The sequence below is a fragment of the Hyalella azteca genome, unplaced genomic scaffold, assembly GCF_000764305.2.
Source record: "Hyalella azteca isolate HAZT.00-mixed unplaced genomic scaffold, Hazt_2.0.2 contig8077, whole genome shotgun sequence".
In the NCBI taxonomy this organism is placed as follows: Eukaryota; Metazoa; Arthropoda; class Malacostraca; order Amphipoda; family Hyalellidae; genus Hyalella; species Hyalella azteca.
In genome coordinates, this window is record NW_025938181.1 from 403307 (window position 1) to 413576 (window position 10270).

Below are 10270 nucleotides of genomic sequence, written 5' to 3' on the forward strand. Positions count from 1 at the left end.
AGACAATATATCGTCTATTTCTGTTGAGTTCCTGAGATCGCGTCGTGTTGCCTGCATTCACAATCCGTTACCACATCGTAAGCCCCAACAAGTACGCCATTCTTATTACTTTTCTCCTTCATGAGTTCGAACATATCAATCGCTCAGTAACACCCGTATGCTATTGTTCGCGTTAAAGTGGGGCACCCTCGAACTAGAGCTTTGGATAACTAGAACATCGCATAACTAGAGTATCGCAGTACCAGAAATCGTGCAGCTAGAGCTTCGCATATCTAGAGAATAGCATAACTAGAGTATCGCTTAACTCGACTATCGCCTAACTAGAGCATCGCAGAACTAGAGCAGCGTAGCGTAGATGTTTGACGCAAGACTCTCTTTGCCATCGTTTGGAATCGTCGGTACTTGGCTGCTAAAAATATTTTATGCTCATTAAGTTTGAAGTTGGTGAATCACGCATTGCCTAAGACCGACGAAAAATATAAGATATAATTGATTAACAATTATTAAATTATTTTGTAAAAAATGTAATGCATTGATTCGATGGAAAATAATAATTTAACTATTAATATATACATTTCCCAAACACTTTTGTTAATAAACGACAGTTGATACCTTCATTACATTGATGTTAATTAAATGATTGCTATTGTTCCTCTAAAGAGTGTAATGTTGGACTGTGCAATGCCGGACCGTGCGCAACAGTGCACGTATAGTGACGCACGTAACTTTTATGTTGTAGCGCAATCCACGCGTTCAACAAAAAAAAAAAAACATCTGTCACTATGATATGACATTAGTGAGTAGTGCTGACTGTGAAGCGTTAATTCCCTTTCTATGCTCAATATCTCTCACGGTTTTGCTACTTTATATCTTCTCCGCCGTCACCACCAGAATAGCACCCTCACTGTCAGGCTCTTGTTTCTATCAATCTTATCTGACGCCAGAGTTGTAGCATTGACGTCATAGATTTACTCTTCATTTTGACGTCTTTTGGCCACTTATTGAGAAGAAACAATGTTGCCGGCGCATTTGCGGGTGAGGTCAACCCTATATGACCTACCGATACTTGTGTCTCTCAGACAACTAAAATATTAGCGCAGAGGCCATGAATAAATAATAAGTGATTACAGATGTATTTGAAAATCAGATTAAAAGTTCAAAAATGTACAATGGAACAAAACCATGGAAATAAGGAGCATGGGCAGACAATATATAATTAGAGTATTGGAGCCTGTCATGCCAAGACTGTGTGTTTATTAGAATCCTAGGAGGTCAGTTTCCTTACCCTAAAATAAGACAGGATAGCTATAATTATCCTACAAATGACAAAAATATTGATAAAATATAATTGTGAATAAATTTGAAATGTGAAGATTTATTTTACGATAAAAATAAATAGGTAACCCGGTTACACGATCAAATTTACTTGTTTCATTTCTACGAGTATATTTTCCTTTACTCGGCAGTGAAGCCGTTGTCGAAGTAGGCTATTAGAAGTGTTCTGTTTAATTAATGGAGTTAATTGACAATTGACTCTGGAAAAAAAGTGAACTAAAAAATTCCCTGTTAAAAAAAAATCCCCTTCCCTGTTTATTGTTTGTGTAGTCGATGCTGACATTTTGTTCAAATTATGAGCTGCCAAAAGTCGGCCAGCCGAGGCGCGTCTTTTAGGCTCTCAATAAGGGCAGCCAGTAGCCGTGCAATCGGTCTATATTACAGTTGATTAATTCAACATTTTTTACTGTTTTACTTTCCTACCAGTTTAGACGTGTTGCATATTTTGTGATTGGTGTTGGATGTCCATGATGTGTTTATACTGAATTAAAATGTTTTCATCTAAAAATACGTAAAAATCAAAAGTAAAGTGCCGCACTCTACGAATTTTGAGCAAAGACTTCGCACAACAAGGGAAGCCTTTCACTAACAAAATTGAGAAATTGCCGAGCGCAGCAAAGGCTGTGCTGATCTCTGCAAGTTATACGAAAGATCTTTCCATAAAACAATGTCTTCGGCTGGAATTTTGTCCAATAAATTGACAAATTCAGAGTCGTGCAATTCGACACAAGCTGGTGGCAAGCCTCGGGCAACGACGAGGCAGGTGTTGGCTGCTGGAAGAGAGCCCGTCGCTTCCAGCAAAAGCTCATCACTTCAAGCAACATTGTCTACTAGGAAAACAACTACAAAACCCATGCAGGGACCAACATCTAAAGTTTCAAGTTCACGTCAGGCTGATGTGAAAGCAGGATCAGTCATGAGACTCTCATTGCCAACACAGCGCGCAAAACCTCGGCCGAAGGTCATTGCAACTCGCCCGCAACAATGTCACGTAACGATGCGTTCAGTCAACACGGAGGCAGGTTGGTTACCACTTTGCATTCTTCTTTTTTTAACTTCCTCTAACAAGTTTCGCGAAGCCTGGCTCTGGTCTCTCTGGTCTTCCATGTATTGCAAACGTTCTCATTCATGATTGCTTCTATGTCCGCTCCTTAAAAAGAATAATTAGATATCGAAAAAATAGGTAGCTCCTACCGTTTGCCAAATTTATGGTGTTTTTATCTGGAGCAAATTTTCTGAGAATGAACTTACAAAACCTTTAAATTTAGTGTGATAAGAAACTGTGTAGTTTTATTGTTCCCGGCTAATGTAGCATCTATTTCGTTTATTTTAAATGTTTTACCACAGCACTAGTCTCCAACCGTTCTGTCAACCGCTGGCTTCGAGAGTTTGCAATGCGACTCAGTCTCCCTGATAGCATCGTTGACGCTCCGAGTATGAACACCTTCAAGAACTGGCTAGACGAAGCTATGCAGCAGCATATGTTCAGTCTTAAAATGCCTAGCAAATTACGGACCAGGCAATAAGTCCAGCAGCTATCTCAATTAATTCGTCAGTTATGGAAAGATCGGTTTCAAAAGGCCGGATCCCTTGTGGAATCAAGTCGCGAAAACTACAAGGATCGGCAACAGGCCATGGGCCTATTTCTTCAGTGCCGACAATTCTATTCTATTCTATCCATTGGATGCGCCGCATTGCTCGTCGCGTTGCAACTTTCAATCCACGGGGATGGGGTGCGGAGTTGGGTACGTTTGTCGTGGTTGTCAAATTTTCTTCTTGGTTAGTTTTCATACATTGGAAGTCATGTGTCAGAGTTATTCTAAATGCTCTCGAAAAAATAAAGTTTTAACCTTAATATTATGAAAGCTTTTCAGATATAAAATTTACATGACTGATTTCCATTTCTTTTAGATTACGCTCAAACATTTTCTTCTTCGCAGAAAATTTTTGGTAAGATACATAGGTAGACTAAAAGTGTCCGGTGCTTATTATTATTATCTACTTCTCAACTTCTGTAAGTATTTTGATACACCTTATATGTTAGCCGCAAGACTGTACTTTTACAAATCCTACTTAATAGTTTTGACTCTTGAAGTGCCAATTACTTTGTACTCGTATCATTCGTATGTTCCAAGAAACATTCGCTTTGAGCCAATATTGAACAGCTGCATAATCACGTACGTTGAAGTCCTTTTATGCAAAAAATATTGGGGTCAATGTTCTAAAATATTACTGTTAGTTATTGGCTTATGACTTCGTACTTCTAAGTTACAATCAAAGATATCTTGAAGTCCTTTACTTCCACTTATTTCAGAATCTGTTACCCACCGTTGGAGATTTTCTCGTTAAATAATAATGCATAGTTTATTCCCATTTTATCACTCTCTTCTTTGGTGCAAGGGAACTTTACTATGAAAATGTGCATTACTTAACGGTGTATTTGATATTTTAGCGTTTGCCTGAAATAGTCCGTTTTCTCATTCCGTTGAGCCATGTCGGCGTAGAACAGCTGCGAGCTGTCTTTGCGCGACAGTTAGCTCCTGGGCACTTCGTGAGGTGGTGTGCGTGTATGTTTCTCCAGTGTTAGGCCCTTCGATCACTTGAAACATAATTATTCTCAGTTCGTGGATTAATTACGCTTTTGCACAAAGGTTATGCACGATTATATGACAACCCGTTTACTTATTGAATATGTGAAACAGTGAGAGTATTCTTTAAAAGTATCTATAATTTACCCTGAGCTACCTTGGACCTAATTCTAACTAGCCTGCGTCTTCTGAGTTGAAATCTGAGGTGAGTTGCAAAACTTGCAATGATCACTCCGACTCTTGCGTACTAGATTCCATTAATGCAATGTTGTTCAGTTGGAATTCTGTTGTTTGACCTTTTCAATTAATGACGGTTCTTGGTCATTGAGGAGCATTTTTTTTTTGTTTCAAGAGTTGCTCAGAACTTCAGAAGAACTGAAGAAGTATGGTCTTCAGTCTTCACTCTTTGTCTCTTCTGACTCTTCATAATCATAAAATGACATTTGAATGATAATTGAGACAAATATTGCCTAAATTATTGTAGAGCTGCCTTAATGAAAAAATTTCAGTTTAGTTTTTAGTTATTAAATGTACAGTTTGACCAGAAAATATTATATATTTACTATACTAAAAAGTGTCTGTATAACCTGCAAAATGCATGTTAGGCCATACGGACTGATTATTATTTATTAGTGTATAACAAATGTCTGTATGACATGCATCTAGTTCTAGAGTCTAGACTAACTCAAGAACCATACAATACCATTATGTGGCATGGAATTTAATGTCCATGTACAATTTTTAAGACTATTTATGTTTATTATTTTAGGCTTAAAACTGTCTTGTGTCTTCATCTCATGAGCACAAGTTGACATGTACATGCTTAAGAAATGACTGCTCATGAGCCTGAGGGGAAAAATGCATTCTTAGATTCATAATATTTTATAAATTGTTTATATGGATGTTGTACAAATTGTTTAAATTAGGTCAAATTGTGACTAATATATCCTGAAGCCTAATATGTGGCTGGAAATCCTGCCATAACATGAAACTGTCTGATGGGGTGGCCTCTTGTTTAGCCTAGCTATTTATCTTCTACGTGAGTTGCCTGAAATTAAAGTGTTTTGCTGGAGATGTGCTATGATTTAAACTGAAATTTCTCATGAGTTTGATTCTCAAGAACAGCAAATGATGGTCATTGATTGAACAATGTAGATTGTATGTATATCATGATTCACGAATGATATTAAGTGCCTGCTGCACAAAGTTGTATCAACACTTATTTTTTACTCAAAATGATTTTTTGATTTAAATAAAGTACCGTATGCATGATAAATTCTAGGATGCACATTAAAAAGTGAACTTTGGTAAAATAGGACAAGTCTTATTTGGTACGGTAGATGAAATATTCCAGTAATAATATTATGAACTTTAGCCATGAGATGAATGCTAAGCTGTTGTCTAACATTTAGAGTCAGCATGTCTTGTCGGCATCCTCATAGCAGAATGTGTTACTATTTCCAATAAGCCAAAGATTGTTTCTTCACCCAAGAATTGTCTAGGTTTGTTGCTGCAAAATGAACATTGATTAGATCTTGCTTCAAGACCACTTCATGCTGAAAATGGCAGTCTAAGTTTTTCTCTCAGATTTTTGCTTGCCACTTAATTATTTTTCTACCATTAGAATGCCATTTACAATGACACAAGTATATACCGGTACCCATCATACCATTAGTTTAAAATTTCCATGTCATGACTGTACAATTTCTGAAGTATTATAAATTAGTAAAATTTTATGCTACAACCACACACTTCCATATTATCATGCGCTTATTTGGTTTAGTTTGAGTTTAAATAGTTCTAGCTACTCATGAAATGAATTTGATCCTTAATTTGATGCCTTTGAAAGTTGCCATATGTATGTTGTTAGCACTTAGTAATAATACATAGGTATTTAGAACTCACAAAGGAAAAAAGGATTTTTTTTTAGTATTATCACATAAGAAAAATAATATTGAAAATGAAGGAGTATTACGTATATGCACTACATTAGCTACAGATCAAAACATAGGAGCATTCCAATTCCATTTTATTACTATCAAACTTTCTAAAGTCAGTTTTCGGTTATGCTTTCTGATCATAAAGTTTCTGATCATGCTTTCCCTCATGCTTTCATGGTCATTTTTATTTTGTGCTAGTGTTGATATTTCAATCCATGACTAGCACTACCATAGAGATTATTTCTCTTATTGGCATCATCTTACCAATTACCCCTGCCAGTACCACTTAACCCATCCCTTATGCCAGCACCAAGTCACTCATAAGACACGCATGTTAGCCGCACTTTCCAGCCGCCGGCTGTCTGGCCACGACCTGTTGAATCGCTCGTGCCAGACACACGCGCGCCGTGCATTGTTTCGTGGACCGCGTGTTGTAACACCGGGAGCGGCACTCTTGGCGGCGCAGAAAATTTGTAGTGATTCAAGACCAATTTCGAGAGTGCATAATAAATTGATTACTATTTAGATATATAGATGTTTATCTCCTCTATCTATATATTTACTAAAGGTTATATTAAATCTCTAATTCGCCGAAGCAAAAGAGACAAAACGATGAAAAAATGAGAATAAATTTTGCAGTTCAGCCAGGAAAAGGTCATTCGACAACTACTTCATATCTGTGGTTACCGTCGCTGACTGTTACCGACACTGTTGCACGCAGTGCTCCTGCACATGTTCTCGGTGAAAGACGTAAAACGCGGTGACGGAGCAATTGTTATTTGTGTAATAAAAGCGTGAAGTATGCCAACATTTAAACATAACGCACTGCACTTTGGGAGCAGTCTCATTTTCACGAATGTGTTCCTTGATGTTGGTTTCAAAAGTCGTCATTATAGGATGTAAACATTCTAGCTCCCGCTTGACGCTTGATGATCAGAGTAAATATTTACACTCCAGGGCCCATACTTTCAAAAAAAGTTAAGAGATTGTAAGTTCATCAGCCAATCATTGACGGCCTTTCAAGCAAAATCCACCAATCATAGACAAGAAAATAGAGCGTAAGTACTTACGTTCACTTAGCGAGTTTTGAAAGTATGGCCCCAGATACCTAGTATATCTAGTGATCGTTTTAAATGTATATACGTATTTATACTAGGGCATCTGGCACGAACTTTTATTTAACGAAGAGCATCAAGTGAACATTAGGATTGATTTACTTTTCCTTGCATGCTGTTATGACATTTACGTTTCCTCTCTATTATAGAACAAATTGTAATCGTTTTTATTTTGTGCTATGAACTCTTCTAAACGGTAGCATTTAATTCAAGTTCACATAACAATTGCTTGTAGTACTAAAAGTTTAATGGTTCATAGTAAAGATCTCGTCGTTGGCGTATAGTGAAAGTTTTTACTATTGTGTTAGGGAAATTGGTTAGCGTTTGTATTTTATATTAGCCGACATCTCGTAAACATTTGTATTTTATGTTAGGGCATCTGGTAAATGTTTGTTGAGTGTGTATCAACCATTGTCAGGGCACCTGAAAGGTAATACTTGTCTGATAGGAATCTAATTGGAGTTTGTCCTTTTGAGGGTTCCAGCAAACATCTGCAATACCGGTACATATCGGGGTAACTAGCTTCAGTTAGCTTTTATGTTATATCATCTTTTTCACCATCGCTTTTGCTTCTAGGACATTTAGTTAAGGTCGGGAACGTTAATGATAGAACGTGTGTGATGTTTGTGTGTTGCATGGTGCTCGTGTGCGATGATGAACTAACGTTGATTTCGAGTTAATATAGTTAATATGGTTGAAAAGACGTTTATTCATCGTCATTTCAACGTTATAATATACCTGGCGGGACGGTTCGCAGGACTCGGTAACCTCGTCTCGGCGCTGACGTGGGCGAGCGTGGCCTTCTGGCGTTCGGGGAACCGCCTTGCTCTCAGTGGTGACGAGGGGGGGGGTGTGGTGTTGGGGAGTGTGGTGACGAGGGGGTGTGGTGACGAGGGGGTGTGGTGACGAAGGGGTGTGGTGTTTGGGAGTGTGGTGACGGAGTGTGGTGACGAGGGGGTGTGGTGACGAGGGAGTGTGGTGTTGGGGAGTGTGGTGACGAGGGGGTGTTGTGTTGGGGAGAGTGATGACGAGGGAGTGTGGTGACGAGGGGGTGTGGTGACGAGGGGGTGTGGTGTTGGGGAGTGTGGTGACGAGGGGGATGTGGTGACGAGGGGGGTGGGGGAGGGGGGTGGTGTGGTGACGGGGTGTGTAGTGACGGGGGAATGTGTGGTATCGAGAGGTGATGCAGTGACTATATATTGGATGTAGAGATAAGTTAATGAAATGGTAATTGTGATTGCAATGGCAAATGTGTCTAACAAATGGCACATTCCTGGCGCTGAAAAATGCGAGTTAAGTACCTGCGCAATTTGGTTGCGTTTTCGTAAATGTTGTGCTGTGTCTGTGTTCTTAGTTAGGATTTCGTGTTTGTTTGTTTTGCTAGTATTTATTTGTTTTCTGGTGTCGTGCATGTGAGAAGCATGCCCGTTAGCTGCCCCGCGGTGCCAGCAATGCAGCGGCAGTAGACAGCGCGCGCGGGTTGCCCGCCCGCCCACCGCTCGCTCGCGCGTTTTCACGCCGCACCGATCATGTCCGTCTCGACGCTTCCATAGTCAGAAAAATGAGTGAATTTTTGTCCAAATAGCGATACATTTTGCATGCTGAGTTTGTAACGCTCCAGGCAGCACAGTGCAATTGACCTCTAAAAATGTGCAATTGACCTCTTAAACTCTGCCATCTATCACACTTGAGTCGCCACCTTACTTGAGTCGCCTAACTCCTTAATCGAAACTACAGATCTGATGAGAGATATTGTATAAGAGCCTTCTGATGACATTTTAACTGGATCAAAATTGTTTCGTTCAGCAGTTCAGCTTAACTCAAATTAGTCTATATATTTCCGACTTATAGTATAACGCTTATATTCCACGTGTGCGAGTATAGTACATTGGCCTTATAGTTGTTGTGACTTCTGCAGCATTGACGGTAATCGTATGTCTTCGTATTCTTTATATCATTAGTCTGCTTAAATCGCAAGTTCACAAGGAATCTAAAAGCAAAGAAAACGCCAAGAAAATTCACCATATCGATATTGAAAACGTTTCGGAGTCCAGCTCCATCATCAGTTCGACTAAACTAAAATGAATAAAATCACTTCAAAAGTCAAAATTCAAAGACAGACATAAAACCTAAACAAGACCTAACATTATATCGAAATAAACAGGACTAGTTATGAACNTGGTCTGTCTCTTATACACATCTAGATGTGTATAAGAGACAGGTGACGAGGGGGGTGTGGTGACGGAGTGTGTAGTGACGGGGGAATGTGTGGTATCGAGAGGTGATGCAGTGACTATATATTGGATGTAGAGATAAGTTAATGAAATGGTAATTGTGATTGCAATGGCAAATGTGTCTAACAAATGGCACATTCCTGGCGCTGAAAAATGCGAGTTAAGTACCTGCGCAATTTGGTTGCGTTTTCGTAAATGTTGTGCTGTGTCTGTGTTCTTAGTTAGGATTTCGTGTTTGTTTGTTTTGCTAGTATTTATTTGTTTTCTGGTGTCGTGCATGTGAGAAGCATGCCCGTTAGCTGCCCCGCGGTGCCAGCAATGCAGCGGCAGTAGACAGCGCGCGCGGGTTGCCCGCCCGCCCACCGCTCGCTCGCGCGTTTTCACGCCGCACCGATCATGTCCGTCTCGACGCTTCCATAGTCAGAAAAATGAGTGAATTTTTGTCCAAATAGCGATACATTTTGCATGCTGAGTTTGTAACGCTCCAGGCAGCACAGTGCAATTGACCTCTAAAAATGTGCAATTGACCTCTTAAACTCTGCCATCTATCACACTTGAGTCGCCACCTTACTTGAGTCGCCTAACTCCTTAATCGAAACTACAGATCTGATGAGAGATATTGTATAAGAGCCTTCTGATGACATTTTAACTGGATCAAAATTGTTTCGTTCAGCAGTTCAGCTTAACTCAAATTAGTCTATATATTTCCGACTTATAGTATAACGCTTATATTCCACGTGTGCGAGTATAGTACATTGGCCTTATAGTTGTTGTGACTTCTGCAGCATTGACGGTAATCGTATGTCTTCGTATTCTTTATATCATTAGTCTGCTTAAATCGCAAGTTCACAAGGAATCTAAAAGCAAAGAAAACGCCAAGAAAATTCACCATATCGATATTGAAAACGTTTCGGAGTCCAGCTCCATCATCAGTTCGACTAAACTAAAAATGAATAAAATCACTTTAAAAGTCAAAATTCAAAGACAGACATAAAACCTAAACAAGACCTAACATTATATCGAAATAAACAGGACTAGTTATGAACAACTTAGTCCTA

At 39.2% G+C, this 10270-nt stretch overlaps 1 protein-coding gene across 1 annotated transcript in view; it reads left to right on the top strand.

The window, feature by feature from the left end:
* The first annotated feature begins 1797 nt into the window (after positions 1-1797).
* The window catches only part of LOC108675720, a 39679-nt gene continuing 31206 nt past the window's right edge, over positions 1798-10270 (top strand). The window contains exon 1 of the mRNA XM_047881499.1: positions 1798-2357. Within this exon, the coding sequence (XP_047737455.1) occupies positions 2003-2357 (355 nt within the window). The 5' untranslated portion in view covers positions 1798-2002. The remainder of the gene's footprint in view (positions 2358-10270) is intronic.